The sequence below is a fragment of the Aulonocara stuartgranti genome (genome assembly GCF_965226115.1).
Source record: "Aulonocara stuartgranti genome assembly, chromosome: 8".
Classification (NCBI taxonomy): Eukaryota; Metazoa; Chordata; class Actinopteri; order Cichliformes; family Cichlidae; genus Aulonocara; species Aulonocara stuartgranti.
This window is the reverse complement of record NC_138959.1, coordinates 4,616,365-4,636,698: the sequence shown is the minus strand read 5'-3', so window position 1 is coordinate 4,636,698 and position 20,334 is coordinate 4,616,365. Positions and strand designations below refer to the sequence as shown.

General features: G+C 39.3%; 1 protein-coding gene across 3 annotated transcripts in view; it reads right to left on the bottom strand.

The window, feature by feature from the left end:
• Positions 1-20,334, bottom strand: part of LOC309712939 (uncharacterized protein) — a 102,325-nt gene that overhangs the window by 6,764 nt on the left and 75,227 nt on the right. For all 3 annotated transcript variants that reach the window (XM_082544158.1, XM_082544159.1, XM_082544157.1), the window contains exons 11-16: positions 18,928-18,971; positions 7,095-7,288; positions 4,825-4,895; positions 2,316-2,473; positions 657-801; positions 37-180 (exon numbers count right to left, since the gene is read on the bottom strand). In XM_082544158.1, the coding sequence (XP_082400284.1) occupies positions 37-180; positions 657-801; positions 2,316-2,473; positions 4,825-4,895; positions 7,095-7,288; positions 18,928-18,971 (756 nt within the window). The remainder of the gene's footprint in view (positions 1-36; positions 181-656; positions 802-2,315; positions 2,474-4,824; positions 4,896-7,094; positions 7,289-18,927; positions 18,972-20,334) is intronic.

Genomic DNA, 20,334 nt, shown 5'->3' with positions numbered 1-20,334 from the left:
TAAATACTCGATTCCTCATTCGTGAATCCAGCTCACCTCAAAGTCCAGGTACTCATCTCGCTGGCGGTATTCTTCCAGCTCGCGTCCTTTCACCTTGCGGTCAGGTGGATAAGAGCGCAGCTCAGCCAGTTCAGTGGAGATGGCTCTGAATCGAGCTTCATGGGACCTGACCTGCTCCTCCTGAGAGCACAGAGTTAAAACCAAGATTATGAGAGGAAAAACTTAAAACCCTGACCCAGAGGTGGAACTGATTTCCTGGTTGAGCATTTTATTGGCATGGTTTGGGTCTACTTGTATTTTTTTCTATTGCCACCGTAAAACAAGGGAACTGCTTTCATACCCCTGTTGTTTCTCACAGACAGTAATTATAAAGTTACGTTTTCCACCTGTGAAAGGTGAAGACAGCGTACAGTCTGCTCCTGTATTTGTGAACTAAGGTTTAACTAAGAGACCATGTGACTCCACGTGGAGTTCTTAAGCTTTTGTACAATCAGACTTTTCTTTTTCTACAACTTCAAGAGTCGCCCCCTGCTGGTCATTAATGGAGGCTTAGGCCACTTTAAACCACTTAAACAGAAGCTACGCCCATCTTTTATTTACTTTGATATACTCAGAGTGGAATCAGCCACCTGTCAGACTCATTAAAGTTAGGATACCTCGGACAGTTTCGACATCGTCCCCGGCAGGAGTGGCCGGCTGAACTTCTTCTGCGAGCCGATGGCTGCTGGAAAAGGAGGAGATGAGAACATGGCGGCCACTGTGTTGATCCGTGTGATCCAAGACTGCATCTGCTCCGCGTTCCTGAGATGATTAACACAGACGCACACACACGATTAATTACAAACTCCAAAACACATACAGTACAAATGCTTCTCCTCTGCGATGCCCGCTCACATCCGCTCATGGCTGGTTTACAACATCAAAGGGATAATTATCAGAGAAAGCAGCGCTGCTGTTAACAAAGAAATTATTTTGGAGCCAATTAACAGATGAGAGAGAGAAAAAAGTCCTGTTTTACATTAACAGGCCCATTAAGAGCCCGAGTAATATCAGATCGAATCAGACAGCATCGCTTAAATCATCAGGGAGAGACGGGCGGAGAGAGAGACGAGGAGAGGAGAAAGGCGCAGAGAGGGGTACAGTATCTGGGACAAATGCAAGCTGCAACTGGAGCACAGAGCCGGTCCTCCTGGGGCCTGAAACATGTGGCCAATCATGTGCCACTTCCTGGATCCTGCTAAGACACACACACACAGACACACACCTTCACCTTCATCGCGCATCCTCTCCATGTATCACTAATCTGTAAGCACATGAGTGCTGCTGAGGGTGGACATTCAGCTGTTATCAGCAGCACTATATGGCCAGAAATATGTGGACACCATAGTATTGTGAACCGAAACAGCCTCTACTCATGCCATCGGTTCAATAACCCCAAATCCCAGCTTTGGTTTTGTAGGATGGTTGGATTTTACTGATTAATTTTAAAGTGCATCTGGGTCAGAGCAGAAATGTTGACTCCTTTTAAGCCAGTGCACAGCCTTATTCTTCAGGTGGATCTTTCTGTCTGTTCCAAAAGGCTGGGCAAGGGTGTAATCAGGGTCCCCGGCTTTAAAAGGACCTACCTGAGGAGCAAAGGCTTGAAGAATGATTTGCCTCATAAAACACACCTTTACTGACTTCTATTTTATGTGATACTGCATTTGAGTTTCCTTTTAATCATGTTTTATAGCCCTTTTTACCATTTATGTATTGTTTTCGATTGGCACTTATCTTCACTGTGCAGGGTTTGCGACACCTCTCGCACTATGGTAGCTGGAATAGACTCCAGAATTAATCACGTAAGTTCATGACTTTATGCAGTTCAGATTTCCACGTGACATGAAGTGAAACAGAACAAAGGCTGAAAGCAAGTTCAGGCTTGCAGCTTGAGCTGTGCTGTGTCACATACCAAACCTCCTCCCCCCTCTGGAATATCAGCGCAGCTCTTTGCTTGCATCGCTTCCTGCAGAGTCAACCCCTCCACCACCCCAACATCCACCAGTATCTGTTCATGTGGGCTCATGTAGTTAAAAACAGGGGTGTCCACATACTTTTGATTGTTCAGTGTAACATTGCCAGAGACGGCAAGTCAGCACTAAGAGAAGAGTGGAATAAAACATGGGTGTTTCTTATTTGTTCTTTTTTTAGCTGTCTGAATTTTCTGCTCTGCTGCAGATGTTGCACAGCTGTCCACGCTGCTCAGCGTGGGAGCTATAAATCGTACAGCGTGTGCGTTTGTTCAAGCTCAGCGAGAAGAGCATAAAGAGACTCACGGCGCTTGGAAGAGATACACCCTCCAGTCCGCCGTCCGCAGGTAAAACACGTTGGGTCTCTTGCTGTAGTCTGAAGCTTTCATTGCCAGAGAGTGATGGATGGACACGGCGTTCTTCAGGTCCTCATCAGAGAGCTGCTTATCGGGCCTGTACTCCCCCTGGAACGACAGGTATAAAGGAGAATGGTGTGTTGCGGTGCAAACGCTCATTAAAGATGCTGACTATGATCATATTTTATTGGAGGAGTGGGTGACGCTTATACACATTTACATGAAGCAACTGATATTGCTCTGAATGTGAGCTCTGTAGGCGTCTCTCATCAGGTTTTTTTTTTAAATTTTAGAATAGAATAGAATAGAATAGCCTTTATTGTCATTGTACAGAGTACAACGAAATTGGAGTGCCACTCCCTTGGTGCAAGTTTCAATAATAAATATAAATGTAAAATATAAAAAGTACAAAAAAAACAATCGTAAGTACTCAAACAATAGTATGTACAATATATACAGGATAGCAGCATTAATATGATGACAGTATGAATAGCAGCATAATATAATGACAGTGACGGTATGGAATAGGTTCAGTTTTATTAGTTTTATTATTTTATTAGTTTTATTAATTTTGAATTTTTAGTCTAGTTTTAATTAGTTTCTTGTTGTTTGTTGCAGCTATGCAGAGATCAGTGCCTCCTCAGGCAGGTTGTATTGACCTTATTATTATTATTAATACTTAAAGTAGTTATTTCCTACATATTTTTATTTATTATGGTTAGTTTTGCATGTACACAATCACCATTCGATTTAGTTTTGATTTTCTTTAAAGGTCTAGTTTTCTTTTCTTTTCTTTTTAAATTTCTGGTAAACAATATGTGTTTTAACTTTTAGTTTTAATTTTTTAAGTTTAGTTAATTATTAAAAAATCGTTCAACAGTAAGAATAAAAATATAAAATATATATTTGATACCTTATTTGAGTTGAAGATATTTTGGTTTCATGACAGACGTATACGTTTTCGTTAAGGAAGAACAAAGCTGTGGACATAAACTTCTCAAATTATTTTTAATTTGATAAAAAAGTTATTTTTTAAATATTACTTGACTCATACCTCAGCTAACTTTAAAGGCTTGAGTTTTGACAGTTCTCATATCTAAACTGAAGCACTAGTGGAAGATTTTTTTACCACGACAAAGTCTGAAACAATTTAATTTAACTTAAAAACATCTAAATTAATTATTTTGATTCGAATGCATACGTCTACAAATCACAGGGTAATCAATAACCAAAATATACTGACAAAGTGTCACGTTCTCCATTAAGTTTTTATTTGATAAAGCTGATCTCACAAAGGTTTATTAGATGTTATTGTATTTACTTATGCTCACATTCACCCCTACAGCCAACATTTACCCACCAGTTAAGCTAACATCCATGTTTCTAGGAGAACAAACAAACTCAATACCTGGCTGCTGGATTTGAGCCTGAAATATTCTTGCTGTGGGTTTGAACCACCGCACCGCCCTAGGCCTAAACGTGCTAATGGATATTATTCCTCCACATCACATATGTGACCTTTATAAAAAGTAAATATTTCCACACTTTTAGTTCTATAACAATGGCATGAAAACATAATTAATAGCTCTGCATATAGCATAATTAGTCACATGTCAAAAAAGTGTTTAATTACAAGTTTATGTTATTGTCTAAAAAAATAATAACTATAAAGCATTATTATCACTTTGACCTTCAAATTAGTCTATTGATCTTGAAGGAGAGGTCAAAGGTCACTGTAAATCCTTACACGGGACTTGTGTTGACGACACACACCACAAGAATCATGAGCCTTGAATTAACCTTGAAGACCTTAGTGAAAAAACCTCCGTAAAAATAAAGTTCAGTTATTATTTTAGAGAACAGAGCCACAGCATCCCTACAGGCACAATTTTCTCTGCATTCAGGGGGAATTTGGAGCAGCAGTGGCCTGTTATGTTGGCAGAGGTTACCCAGGCCCACCGCCGCTCCGTATGGGTCCTCTGCACGGTGCCAAGGCCCGGCCTGCACGAGGACATTATGTCACAGCAACATGTATTCGTGTAAACGGGAAGTAGGCACCAAAACGTGACTCTAAAGGACAGATTGCTTCTTGAGCTGTCAGTGCAAAGCTGCTGCTTTTTTCATTGCTGATATTTTGCTTAAATAAATCAATAAATCATCTTAAGAGCTCGTTTGCAGGCAGGCAGGTAACATTTGGTGCAGAACTTTTTTGTTGTTGTTGGGTTTCTAAAGAGACGTTCACCGCAGGGATAAAGATCCACCTTCTGTTAAAAATCTGCTGCTGGCATGAAAGTAAGACAGGATGTTTATGGAGATGCAGTCAACCGTTCTTTAAAAGGTTGAATAATGAATATCAAACAGTGGCTGTTGCAAATTGTTTCTCACTCAGCCCTTTAGATTTTATTTATTTATTTAGTTAGTTTTTATAACTAAACATATGTCTACTGTGTGAAACTTACTTTTTGCAGGTAGAGGATTAGCCCTTTAAGGATGGCATAGAAAGTCTTCCACCCTCTCTTCCCTCTCGGTGCTGCGAGGAGCAGAAAACATTAAATGTTAATTACAGACTTCCAGTCATAGATACAAAGTTACATCGTGCTCTTAGCTTTGCAGCACTAAGTCAGAGGTGCATCCAGGAAACCTTCAATCAAAACTGCACATGTAACCCAGTGTCGTCTGCTCCCAGATAGTCCACACATTAGGGTATAATCTGGGCCACTTATGGCACTTGATTTTGTTTCGTTGTTTGGGCTAGCTGTGGCCTAAAGGTCATGAGGTGGGCTCGACTTGAGTTACAGGAACTTTTGGGGAGAGCTGACACACCTAACATTTAACCCTTATACTGTGAACACACAACACAGAAAACTGCCAGTCTGGGGCACACTTGTTGCTATCTGTGTTGTAGTGGCTGTCCGCATAATTAAATCCAACACACAGACTTCCCTGCCAGAACATCACAGTTATCAGTCTCACATTCATCTGGTCTATTACTGACATATTTGAAAATCTTGTTTGTGCCACTCTCATAAACATCTTTATGACTGCGTGCTACAAAGTGCTTCATGCAACACGCCTCATTCACACCCATTCATGCAAGCCCGTTTTTCCATGCCTTTTCTTACTTGGTGATTTCTATCTAACATTCACACACATTGACACTCTGATGGATGCATCGGAGAGCATCCATCAGGGGTTATTATCCAGTCTGCGTGCCAAAGGATACTTGGCACGCAGACTGGAGCAGCCTGGGATTGAACCACAGCTCCAGCCACCCCACATTACCCACACTTAGCTGAAAGTAATGCACTCTAATCACTAATCTGTGATTTCCCTCAACTAAATCTGGTGTATAATTTATATATTATATTGTATTTTTGGTGTTTTTCACTGTAGCGAGAGGCCCCAGTCCTATCTCATCTCATATGGATTTGATTTGTGTTTTGAGGGCCCACCCATATTTGATTTGACCTATTTATCTAGTTTTAAATATTTTTAACCTTTATTTAACCAGAAAGTGACTGACCGAGTGCTCAGTGTTGAAATAGGTGGCATTACGCTAGCATATTATTAAATGGTGGGAGTAAGCAGAGATCCAGGAGAAAACCCAGGTAAACATAAAAGCCTCCTGCCGAGGCAAAGGTGCAAACTGCTGATATGTTGACATGTTTTAGTGCCTAGACCTAACCAATATCAGGTGCCTTCAACACAATTCAGAGAAGTTGATAGGGATGCAGGTGGACACAGCCATGACCTGCCGGATCACTGACAACTGTGATCTGACAGACATCTGCATCACCCGCAGAAATTCTCAGACTCTGTGGGGTGTGTCAACAGGGGTGAGGAGACTGGAAACTGGTGAACTCCACTGTTTTCGAGTGGTGCAGTAATAACAACCTCCTCCTGAAACGTAGCCTATATTAAAGAGATATGCCTCCAAAAATCTGCCACTAAGCTCTGCCAGATCCCTGCACTGAAAATGTAGCAGACTCTACTTTTTGAGGAAGCTTAGATGTTTTAATGTATGCAGTAAATTGTCATCAAACTGAGTGTTTTCAGCAGCAGGCTCATTCAACTCAGTAAGGTACAAAAAGACTAGTGTCTGTCCAGGTGGAGGACGCTTGCACTGGACAACGCACACCCTAATTCTCATGTTCACACTCTTCCCTACAGGGAGAGCCTAAACCTAACCAACTGGTTTTGGAGTGAAAACCTATCTAATGTGGAACCTGGTGCATCAAGGCACCAGCACCAACGACTAGCAGCAAAGTACATGCTTTGGGGGGAAATCGCACTTAAACGGAGGTCAATATTGGTTACTTTTTATGTATATATATTCATAATATGTGCAAATGATTTCATCTGATTGTGACTCATTAATGAAGCGAATAACGGAGGTCTTTGCTTTCTGTATTTCCTCAGATCAATTCATTGTTTTAAATTCAAATACCAGCCTAAATGTTGTTGAATAATAAAGCTTATTTTAAAGACATTTGAGTGATTAATGTGACATTTAATGCTGGTTGTTTTTCTTGGAATTAAAGCATTAAAATCCCAAATCCTCAGCATGTGTTAGTCTGTGCCGTTGAAGAAAAACCATCTCGCTTTGGAGTACAAACACTCCACACAGGATGTGCTCTACATGACATGACCTACAGTTTCACTTATGATGCTCTGGGCAGCAGCCAAATGTTTCAAAGCATTGTCTAAATCTGAACTTTGTAACTCGTACTTCTCTTTCCGTCTGAGTCGGCGTGGACTTTGCGAACCAGGAATCCGTTCTTGTACAGCAGCATTCCGGTGGGCTGCAACTCATCCGACAGGGGCTTCCCGCTGCTGCCTACCCTCTTCATCGATCTGGAGGAGTTGGAGTCACACAGGCTGTCCCCGAGCTCTGAAAACGACTTCCGCAGCTCTTCCTCATCCCTATGAGGAGAAAAAAAACAGTTCAGACTCCATGGTGATCAACACTTATGTGTCATGTCTCATTAGCATCGCGAATAAACACATCATCATGCATCCTGTCCATTTGCCTCACACTCAGCACAGGACATGAGGTCCGGAGATTTCACACACGTACACATGAGTAATATCGCTGTCCGCTGCTGGTGTCTTGGCACAGCTTCTGCTCTTCAAGACATTTACAAAGCATCATCTCGCTGGGGGAAACCAGAGCGAACAAAGTTTTCTTCAAAGCTTTAATTGTGTGTTTTCCTCTCGCGTTCTCGCTGTGCTCCTGTTCTCCTCAGAACAGAAGTCCACTCTCCTTGATCAAAAAATACCACAGGAAAAGAGTGACACCATCTATCTTGCTCCTGCTTTGAGGTGAAAAACAGGGGCATCTTTACCCAGAGGGACAGCTGCTCTCAGAGATGCCGACACATCACACAGAGGATGCTACAAAACGCTGAGGCTTTAAAGGCTCCTCAAAAAGCTAAGAAAGCATAAACCCTTATTCTGTTTTTAAAATGTAAAAATCTCATCAAGCTGCAAAGTCATTCAAATTCAAGATTGAGCATCAAAGATTTTTTTACACTTAATCTCTGGAAGACTGCATCTTTGTTCTTAAAAAAAAAAGATTTTCATTCAGTTTTTGCTGTTTAGTATTATTCATATCACCCTATTGTTTGGCTGAAAACACCCTTAAATAACAGATTTCTTTTCAATCAGTTAAAAATAAATGTTAGTGCAAAATATTTAACAAATAATTACGTTAAGAAACTGAAGTTTCCTTGCTATACAAGTCTGAGAACAATTTTTCTGTTACTAAAAATAAAATTCCAATTGTATCATTCTTCTTCTTCTTTTTCAAACTGTATATAAAAGATGACCCTAGTGGTGTCACTCACTGATGTCAGCAACTTCAAGTCTCAGCATCAGCATTTTACCTGCTGCCAAGCTGAAGTTGGAGCTAATTAGCTTGCTTTTCAAATTGCATCCATGAACTGTAAAACAAAGAGGGAAGAAATATCTGGTATTTTTGTCACAGACCAAAAAAACTACACATATGCACTCATTAAAATGAGAATACAGACTTTTTGGACTGATCTCTGCCACACAGCAGCCATATTTCTTGTTAGATAACTGCTATAAAACTGTTAGATATGTTGGGTTTTCTCTTTCATCCCTCCCTTGTGTCCCTTTGCATGTTTTTCTTCCTCCTCTCGCTGCACAGATCAGCTGTTTTCCTACTAAGTCACACACAACTTTCCTCTAAGATCGTGGGCTGTTTGTTATCTTTGCACTCCCTCTCACCCACAACCCCTTTCCAATTAGTTTTCTTTCTTTTTTACTGCTTCTGCACCTTCTGTCATTACACAATCATTATTTCATCTGCACGATCACGCAGATACGCACTACAGCCTCACAGTGCACACAGACATAAAGGACTCACACACACACACACACACAGGTGTGCACATATAATAATATCGCTCATATAAGTTAATGTGCACACGTGATCACACAACACCAAGCACCACTCGGATCTATGTATTTGCACTTTAATGGAAACTCTCACCACACACTTTCTTACACCCAATGGAAGTGTGTTTTTTCTCATTCACACACAGCGCTCAACATTAGCTACACACACACACACAACTATGGGCACACTAAGGTTTATCACATGGAATGTGCATGGTGCTGGCTCCATGTGACCTCAGGCAGATATTATTTTATTACAAGAGACTCATAGACCTGTCACAGCTACAGATGAACTTAAAACACCTGAGTTTTCTCATGTGCTCTCAGCCTGCTATAACCCCAGGCAAAGGGGAGGAGCAATTTTAATACATAAAAATGCTAATTTTACAATCACAGGGTAGATTTCTAATAGTTACATCATTTATAGGTAGCAAAAAGTTTTGTTCTGTCAGTGTATATGGCCCAAATGTTCATGACCCCTCGTTCTTCCACGCTTTTTTTAGTGCACTCTCTGAATACCAAGGTTGCTCATTTGTTCTCAGGGCCGACCTCAATTTTGGACTAAATGAAGAAATGCAGGAACAGCTCTGTTGGCAATCCACAAATATAATTAAACAGTACGTGTGCGATTTCGGACTTTGAGATGCATGGTGTTTCCTTCATCCTTCACCGTAAGGAATATACTTTCTACTCTCGTCTTGATTATTTCCTAGTCAGCAGCTCACTGCTGAGTGACACTTCAGGCACTGAGATAAACCCTATAGCTGTCAGAGATCATGCTCCTGTGTTTTTTTTTTAATTCAAATAAATAAAGAGGTCACCAAGTAAAAACTAGAGATTTAAAGATGAAGGTTTTATTAAATATTTTTAAAAAGAGTGGGCTTTATATTTAGACTGCCTGGATCATGAGCATCTGTTCTCTGGGAAGCAGGGGAAGCTGTGATGAGAGGTAAAATAATTTCATTCACATCATAAAAAAGAAAAGAGAAAACAAATATATTCAGGAATGAAAAGAAATCATCAAATCCTTAGAAGAAGCATACGTGTTGTCACAAAATATGTAAAGCAACACTAGACTTAAATGAAATTTCTAGCTAACCAGTTAAAACTAAAGAAAGATTGAATAAAGACTTAAACTGGGTCTGGGAAAACAGTATATGTGTCACGGTCCTGGGTCGTTTAACCCAGTGCTTTGAGCTTTCTTATATTTTGATATTCATTGTTTATGTTTAAGTCTTAGTTATCTTAAGCTTGTTTTATTTTGCCTGGGTTGCCCTGTTATAGATCATTGTTTATTAGATTCCCCGTGTTTAAGTCTCCCTCACCTTTCATGTGTCATCAGGTTCGCGATGCCATGTCTGCATCTCGTTATGTTTCCTGTTTTATTTTGAAGAGGCTGGTTGTCCCATGTTCATTGTGTTTAGTTTCACTTCCCCTGTGGCGTCATTATGTTCATTCCAGTCAGTCTGCTTCCCCGTGTGTTTCCACTTCCCCTGATCACCTCCTGTGTGTATTTAGTCTGTGTGTTTTCATTCATTCCTTGTCTGGTCGTCTGCTATGTTCATGTCATGTTTCTGGGTTTTTCCCCATGTATCCGTGCCAGATGTTCACTTTAAGGTTATTTTTCCATGTTTAATCTTAGTTCACCCAGTCTAGGTTATTGTTTAGTTTCGCCTTTGCCCTTTTATTTTTGTATTGTTCAACCAGCCTTAAATAAGCAGCTGGTACTTAGTTAAATCAAAGTTTCCTTTTGCGTGTCTGCACTCAGGTCCTCCTTCTCGCTCCACATAGTCAGCCAGACTGTAACAATGTGACCCTGAAACAATAAACAGCACTTTCAGGGACATTTACAAATCTTTATATTCACCAGAGATAAAGCCACCTAAAAACGAAATCGATCACTTTCTCGACAACATAACGCTTCTGAAATCATCAGATCAAACGCTAGCATTGGATTCACTGCTGACATCAGGTGAACTCCAGGAAGCCCTGAAAAGTATGCCCAATAATAAGGCTCCAGGTGCAGATGGATTTCTAGCAGAGGTCTATTCTGGACAATTCTGGCAGCAGTATTCTGAAGAACATCGCAGGAAATCAAGGAACATGGCGGACTACCACCAAATATGAATTCTGCCAACACTAGTCTCCTGCTAAAACCAGGCAAAGACCCTGTATTTCCCACCAGCTGTCGCCCAAACCCTTTATTAACGTTGACCTTAAAAGAGTCTGGACAGCACTCTCAAAGAGATTAGAGACATAACCCCCCCTCATAATACATCCTGACCAAACCGGTTTCATAAAAGGTAGGCACTTATCAACAAGTACACCTAGATTACTTAATCTGATAGGCTATTCATGTAGTAAAAACACTGAAACTACAATATTGTCTCTAGATGCAGAACATCCTCCAGCTTCTGTCTTCAAAGGGGCACCAGGCTCTGCTTCACTGTTAGCATAAAATGCAAGAACGTAGATAAGTAATAATAAATCTATATTTGGATGATGTGTTACTTTTTCTTCAGGATTCACAAACCACTTTCTCTGAGAAAATGACATTAATAAACTCTTTCTAAAGAGTTTCAGATTATTCGATGAATTAAACATTGAGGGGCTGTGCTGACGGCAGCTGTGGGTCGTCTGCACCATGCCGCCGCCCCTCACTTTGCCCTTTTTCCGTCCCCCGGTCTTGTCCGTTACGGTTGTAATAATACAAAGTACAAAATCCTATTAAAGTTCCAATAAAATATGACAATTATAACAAATGCCAGGCTTGTAAACATATTTATTTCTGCTGTAAATTTGGGCCCTTTAACACTGGAGTCTATAGAGACTTCCTACAGGAACCAGCCTGAGCTGCAGGTTTTGGTGCTACCAGCCTCGTTTGTCAGACATTGATTCTGTTGTTTGACCTCCTATTGCTGTTACTACTTTGATCGTTTTCAGTTAGAGGTTTGGTCCATATTTCTCTAGTCCACATTACTATATGTTTATTATTGCTAAGGATGAAAGCAAAGGGTCTCTTGCCTCTTGCTGCCCTACAGAACTCACTGAAGCCCATTGGGGTATACACATACTCATAGAACTGGGGTTACATCAGTAACAACGACTTTTCTAGCGGCACTTTTATGCAGAATATTTTCCCATGGCCGTCATTCCCAAATGGACAGCTTATAATATCTCAAGCACACATTTAAATTGGAACCATTTTCCATATAAATAACCCGTCTTTTCATTTAACTGCTCATGTTACTTTAATGAAGTTTTAATAATTATTATTATTTAATAATAATTTTCATCCAAACCTTTAGAAACACCTCAAATGTAGACCAAATTTATTGTAAAACTGGAAGCACTGTGTTGTCTCAGAGTGTTGTATCATACACCAGGCTTACTCCACCCTTTATTAAAATGAGTTTATGGGCTCGGAGTGTTTTTGGTGGATTTGAAGTTTTGGTGCAGGGTGCACATCGCTCATTAGGAACAGGCCTTGAGGAGCCATCTCTGTAAATGAGAAACCTGAGAAGCTGCTGAGTCGTCGACTGCAGCTTCATTTCTTTCTAACTACCCTCGTGTGAAATGTGTTTCTGAGCGCTGAACTTCCCAGAAAAAAAAGAGTCTCAGTCTGATTAACAACTGAACTCTTCACCCAAAAAGATCAGGTCTGTTTACTACCCACCAACCTTTTTTAAAATGTGTTATTTGGTTTTCTTTTACTGCTTTAAGACATTTTTCTGTTTCATTTTATTTTCTAATCTACTTTTTTCATGTATACCTCTTTTCTTTTAAACATACTGTATTTATGTTTGTATTTACTTATGTTCCAGTTAAACAAATAGTATATAGTCTGTATCGTCTTTCCTATATTTAAAAAAAAAAATTTATTCAAAAAGGGCTAGAAGTTATCCAAATAAAATACTTAAAAAATGTAATTCAACCCTTTTTTGAACAAAAACAATAATTTTATTTTCTTTTTAAAAATATTTTTATATACACATTTTATTTTATTTTGAACAGAATTCCTACAGTTTGCCTCTCGTCTTGTGTGTCATTTGTTTCTAATTCTAATACAATTTATTTTGAATTTTCCTATTTTTAATTCCTCATTTGACAGGTTAGAATATTTTTTGCCAGTATGAAAAAAACAAACTTTTTATGGTCATATTCACTTTTGTTGTTGTTGTTTTTTTTGTTTATCGTTGTTCATGACAGACAATTACTATTTTCTAAATATTCAGTTTGTAAACAAACCCAACAATGCATGTTGCTACAGCAGCGATAATCCCATTCTCTTCTAAATAATCCTTGACAATGCACTGCATGCATCTTTTGGTGTTTTAAGTGGATTTGTCACATTAAAGAGATGATAGATGCTTTAGGCTGCAGCAGTGAGCCTCTCTGCATCCACCCAGCAAGGTAATATGGCAATTCCACTTGTTACCTCACCAGGCGGCACCCATGCAAAAGTTCAGCCTGAAAATAGAAAATGGCTGTGTGCCGAACCCCCCCGAGACCACGCTATGAGTAACCAACAGTACATAACAGCAGTTAACCCCATGCAGGAGCCGGAGAGAGAAAGAGAAGCAGAGACGGAGCCAATGAGCATGTAGCCTGTTGCCTGGTAACTGCTGGCCTGCCTGAATCCGTCTCCACACAGAGACAAAGTGGAAAGATGGAGAGAGAGAGGTGGAGGGGGGTGGATGAGTGGAGGAGAAAGATAGAGGAGTGACAGAGACGGAGGGGGGAGAAAAGACAAAGCTGATCGTTCTCAGATGGCAGAACATTTAACATGAGTGAGAAAGAAGGTGAGAAAGAAGAGAGGAGAGGAAAAGATGAAAGGGAAAACGGGAGACAAAGGATAGGGCTGAGGGCAGAGATGAAAGGAAAGAAACACAACAGAAGGTAAAAAGATGACAAGAAGAGGAATTCTGGCGAAGAATGGAAAATTTAAGGAAACAAAGCAAATATAGTAATAACAGTGAAGGAAAAAGAAGTCCAGGAGAGGAGGTGAGGAACAGAGAGGGTAAGAAAAAAAGGAAATACAGCAGTACTGTATTTAAGAAGGAAAATACAACAGAGGTCAGCAAAGGAAGGACAAAAGAAGGGCAACATGAAAGATGAATGAAGGAAGACAGAAACAAAAACAAAGGGAAAGAACAAAAGGCAGAGATGAAGAGATGACAAGAAACGGAACAGGAAAACTGAAGAAAGGAAAATAAATAAAAAACTATAACAAAGGGAAAAAAGTCTAAAAGGAGGAGGAGTCAGAGGTAAAGGGAAGACATGAAATTAGAAAGGGAAGGAAGGAAAAGGAAAGAGATCTGCTGTGTTTCACTGACTATGAGTCACTGTACCAAAACACTCCAAACACAGTCAAGTGAAAAAGGACAATAATTCATAAAAAACACTCTTATAGGCGGCAAAGCATTTCCTCATTCACACAGGCTTTAAATTACCTGTGCAATACCCTCAGACAAAGTCTTATTTTTGAAAAGATGGGACTGACCATAAATGAGTTTTTGTAGCCTCTTCATTCTTTTCTACTTTGACAGACAGACATTGACAGACACATGCAGTCCTTCCTGCAGCGCCCCCGGTGTGTGGATGTCTGCATTTACAGCTTGTTTACATTTTTTTTAAATAAAAAAAATTAAGTGGTAGGTATTCCCCACTCCAGATGGGACAAATACATGAAATGAGTTGGAGATAAAACGACTTTTTGCATTAATAAAAGTGTATTATACTCCCCAATTCAAATTCAAGGCCTTTAAAAAGTTTTATTCCACTACCAAAAAGTCTTCACTTTCATGCAAGAGAAGCTTTTTTTTAAGTGTATAAAAGGAAAAAGCGGGAGGAGACAAAGGCTTTCTCAGGTTCTGAGCCTAAACTGTTAGAGTAAACAAGACGCCTGGAATTACAGACATATTTCATTCAGTATCACAGCATCAGGTGTATGCAGGTGAGCGGTGACGGCTGCAGACAATAATAAGACACGATGATTAGAGCCAGCGAGGACATAGGAAAGCTGAGATTAACAGAATAAAAGGAATAATAGAACAGGAAGGTCTCATCTCCCTGCCTCACTTCATGTACAGCATGCTTCATTCCCCCGGCTCATTATATCCTACTATCCTGCCATTCTTTTCTATCCAGGGATCCACTTCCCCCCATATCTCCGACTTGTTGCGTCTCCCTTTCACAGCACAATGCCCACCGCCTCTCCCTCTGCTCTCTATCCACCCCCGCTACTGAATGAGGAACCATGTGTATACGTCTGTGTTGTATCTGTGAGCGAACGAGTGAAGAACATGTGGGTGCATCCAACTGCACCGCTGAGAGTGGCCATGTGCACGTCTCTCTCTGCGGGGGTGTGAAATAACATCCATTGCAAAAGAAAAGAAAAACAGAATAGAGCACAAACACACACCTGTGATGGGACACTAGATTTCACATAATCGCAGCAAGTGGTTTGTTTTAGAGTGTGAATATCACGCGCAGAGAAGGGTTTTATTTTAAAATAAGGGAGTAAATTAGTAAATCGATACTGGAACAAGCTAAATATAGAAAAGAACTGCAAACACACAAACCAGCCTGTATAAGAACAAACAGGAACAAGGTTCTGCCCCCAGGGCTCGATCATTACGCTGTGAGCTCAGTAAGCAGCTTTAAAAGGTGTCACTGTAGCTCAGGAGGTCATCTGCTTATCGGAAGGTTGGTGGTTCGATACCTGGCTGCTCCGGTCTGCGTGCCAAAGTATCCTTGGGCAAGATACTAAACCCAAGTTGCTCTCTGATGCATCCATCCGAGAGTGAATGTTAGAAAGCACTTAGGTAGAAAAAGAATGGGAAATGTGTTTATATAAATGAGGCATATTTACAGGTAGAAAAGCACTATATAAGAACCAGTCCATTTATCAAAAGCACAGAGATAATCGGATATAATCCTAATTCGGACACACCCATGGCTCATGAGCTAGTTTTATCCTAAAAATGTGTTAACAGAAATTCCAAATCTTTCCAGGGATGGCAGGTTGGGAAACTTTGATGTTATTTATGTTATTTTTATTTGTGTTGTTGCGGGTCCAGCGACAAACTCTCCACAAAAGATGGTCTGATTGTGAAGCTAGTGATGGTGTGCTTTAAGCCTGCATTCTTTCTAATGGCCAGCAGGGGGCTCTCAGCTTTGTCAATCAGTGACCTCAGGAAACACTTTCCTGATGAGTTTATGATATTAGTCACTATTTTTAAGAATTAGCAAGTAAAACATGCTTTTGATGTTGCTCCTTGTCACACCTGGTTTAAAAAATGCTGACCATGTTTATATGAAAAGGTCATTTCATGCCCGTCTTATGCAGTTGTGGTCACAAGTCCATGATTATGAATGTCATGGTAGTTTTGGGCTTTTAATGATTTCTTGGAGTGCTTGTATGGCAGAGTTTAAAAAAACAAGAACTGGGTGCATGAGTTTGAATTCATTTTTGATTTTGTCTAATCTACACAGGCTCAAATATATACGTGGAGGCCCAGTAACATGTGGCTAAATGTCCCTTAGCAACAGCATTCATGTCCATTATGAGTGGATGTAAACTTCTGTATGTATTGATAGGTCTGTGCAGGAGCACAGAGATTCACAGATGGTGCAGAGGGAGATTGCTGCAAACATTTAGAAAAGATCCATGAATATTAAGTTTCTTGCTTCGCTTTCTTCTGTTTGCATTCAAGGGTTAAAGAGGCAATTTTTCTTTTATTTTTGAGCAGCGACACTTTTATCATTTAGGACAAGACTGCAGCGACTTCAGCTCACCTTAAGTATAATGCTTGAGTTCCCAGAAATGTAAATAAGCACACAGCCACACGGACCTTAACATCTGCAACACATCTGTTTGGCCCTAATATGTGATGTAAACAGAGTATACTGATTAGAATGAGGGTAATGCTCAGTGAAAGTAAATGTGATTCTATCCAGCTTGCTGATTATGCTAATGCAACAGCTAGTATTCCTGTGCAGACATGTGGCTTTTTCTTCATTTTTATAGCGCTGACAATCTCGGTCTGTTGTGAAGGCTTCTCCTCTTCCTGCCTTTGAGGAAGAGTTGTTAAATATCTATTAGACCCAAGTTCAACATGAACAACTCAGTTGCATTTGTGACCGCAGAGCAATGCAGACACACCAGCTTACAATGACATGGATTCAGAGCTGTAAAATAAATAAAAATTTGGTTAATTTTAAGTTTAACCGCAGTTTGAAGGTTACCAATCAATGAGCCAGGCTCCGAGAAAGATTCCTGAATATTAAGGCGGATGAATCTTGTCCATAAGTGTCAGAGTTCCAAAGCAGATTCCATTGCAAAGATCTCTGCCGGCTAAAGCATTAAAAATGAACAACAGACTTCTGTGGGCTGAATCTCTTCATCTGTAACCGGTTTTGTTTGGAGGTGGATTCTCCTTCGCTCTGTGGTGTTTACGTGTCTAAAAATGACATCTCTTCTATCCCAGCGAGGCCTCCTGTGCGGTGGCAGTGTTTAAATAGCTGTCTATATGTCAGCGGAGATGTTTGAACTGGATTGCCTGCCTCTCTGCGGATCTCCTCCGCAATCTGCTCCTCTGACCACTTTTGTTCGGCTGCTTCGGGAGCGCTGCAGCTGCTATTTTTGGAAAGGTAGTGGGAGGCTGTGGTCGCACCTTTGTACAGGATGCAGGTAAAGAGACGTTGAAATGGAGCTGCCTTGTTCTCGTTCTCTTTTGAATTGTTTTTTCTTTTGCTTTTCATGCATCCAAAATGCAACATGTTCACAAGCATACATGTGATTTCTGCCTATACATACACTAATGTGTGCATTTTATCTGCCTGTCACTGTGTGTGTTTGCTGCCGAGAGAATGCAGGGAGGAAAGAGCATCGTGGTAGCTATGGAGTCGTATCCATGGTGCCGTAACTATGGCAACAAAGCTTGGAAAGCTGGCGACTTAATTGGCATCTCTGAGGCGCCGTGGAGCTGTGATCCAGAATAGCAACCCTTGACACACTAATGTTTCCTTCACATGCCAAACAACACTAGCGTCATCACTGAGGATGCAAACAAGCTGATCAATATCCCGTATTGTTTCCTGCCCTCCAGTCTGTGTGTGAGAATAAAAAGCACAGAATGTATGGAAGACTCAAACTACCAAAATCGAAATTGGAAAAGCCAATAAATAAAGAATAAAAATAAAAAACAAAAGAAGTTGTTAATTCATTTTAAAAACATGGAATAAATTCATATTAATTTTGTGTTTTAAATTAGATTTTTTCCACATTTGTTTTTATCATTTCAATTTTATTAATACAAATATTTTTGTAACTTTCTAAACGTAATTATTTTCTGTCTTTCCATTATTTTCTCCAAATTGATTTATCTATGAATTTCCTTTGTTTCTTTTTTGTTTTGAGGCCTTGTATGGAGGCCCAGTATGGGGGCCTAAAGCTGCCAATATGAAAAAAATAAACAACTACATAAATGATTATTTGTAAACAAAATAAGAAAAGAAATGAAGATGTGAGTTAAAAATAAGACTCTACTTTATTTATTCATTAGTATTTAGCTCAAAGATAAATGACTTACTAAAAAAATGACAGGCCATTACATGTATCAGAAACAATAAACAAAACAAATTATACATGATAATATTATTATTGATTTATATTGATTTATATTTTTGTATTAAAAATATAAGCTAAAAGGATATCTTTAAAATAGTTTAAATAAATAAACTAATGTTCAATTTATTCAATTTATCAACACAATAATAAAGTTAATAATAAGGTCATTTGTTTTTAAAAAAAATGATTATTTTTTTATATTATTTATTATTTTATTATTCTTTCATGCATTTACATCTGCACAGAAGACATCACCGACAGCTTAGCTCCCCATTTGAGGCAACCAATAAATAAATAGGTAATTATAAAAAAATTGCACATCAGTAAATTTAATCATATCAATTCCAAATATACTGAAATACTGAATGATTTATTAACCAATTTATATATTTCTTTATTTTTTAAAAATTGGGTACATTTGGTCCTCCACAGATGGGAAACCATAATGAATTAAAAACAGCTTAAGATAATAATATTTACATTAGGTAAATTTAAAAAGACTTACAATGTCCACTGCAGCTTCTGGTTCTTGATTGAGTTGTAGAGAGCCTGTAGAGGAAACAAGAAAATCACATTTAGGAAAAATATTAGCAGTGTACAGGTGGACAATTGATCAGATAATGCAGCGCGCGAGTAAAACACATAGGCAGGTTTGTGGTGGTTTTCTGTGAAAACTGCGCAGTAAGCAAGCTGGCTTTATTCAATAAACTGTGGTCAGAGAAATGGCATCCCTTTTCATGCTGCTCAAACTTCCCTTTGCATGAGCTTTACTCATTTTCTTAGCCACACAATCCATCGATCATCCAATCAGTCAGCCACCATCACCACTGCATCAGTAACAAAGCCATTATTCGCCAAGCACCCAGGCCTTTCAATGAATGGACGGGCAAATCAATCAGCCAATAAATAATTTAGACATATGCATCGACCCACATGGAGGAAATTTAAGTTACAGTCTGGGAGCAAAAAGCATAACAAAGACATTAGATCACCGCAACTAACCAGGCCTTCAGTATTTGTAATGTGATGAGTGGAATTTCTCTTTTTATTGGAAAGAGTTTGTACCAAACTCAACATAATGAAACTTGTTGGGAAAGAGGAGCATAGGCAATGCGAACAAATAAAATCCAATAAACCCAAATAAATTATAAGCACATATTTCAAATGTTTACTGGTTACAATTTTTCTTATTTTTTTATTGTTGTAAAAAACAAAATTCTTGACTAAATAATTTTATTTACTCACATAATAAGTGACACGCAAACTCTTTCTACACAAACAGGAGTTGAGCACAGGTATTTTAACTGTAATGACATCACATCAAGTAACCAACTATCAATGGGCCAAAATGACTCATTTGTAGGATTTATGCACCTGTAACACCTTATATAAGCATGGCATCAATTTAACTAATTTATATCCACTAAGTGTTCATCATGATACATCATTATCCATAATGAAGGTGCCTAGCAACCATCTAACAATGAGCTAAAATCACAGACAAACAGTACCCTAGCAGGGACTCACACCTCTGATTTGCACTGGGGATGTGTCATGGGTTTGAAATGTGGTTATGTTTATTTTTCATTCTGCTCCCTCTACCCTGTTATCAGTTTTACTTCCCGTCTCTGCTTTTATCTTTTATTGTCGCTCCTTTTTTCAATTAGTCAGTGTAAATACACAAACTGTGTAGCTCTTCCCATTTTCTTCCCCAGTCTTTATTCATAGTTCCTTCAGGAAGACTTTCATTAGCTTACTTTCTTATTTTAATGGGCTCCTAAAATAAGGGCAGGAATTTTAACATGTCTTATTTAATCCATTTTAGGTATCTAGTGAATGTATGCGAGTACGCGTTAAAATAGAGAAATGTTATTAAAGCTTGGTGTTACTCAAAAAAGGCTTCTAGGTTTTC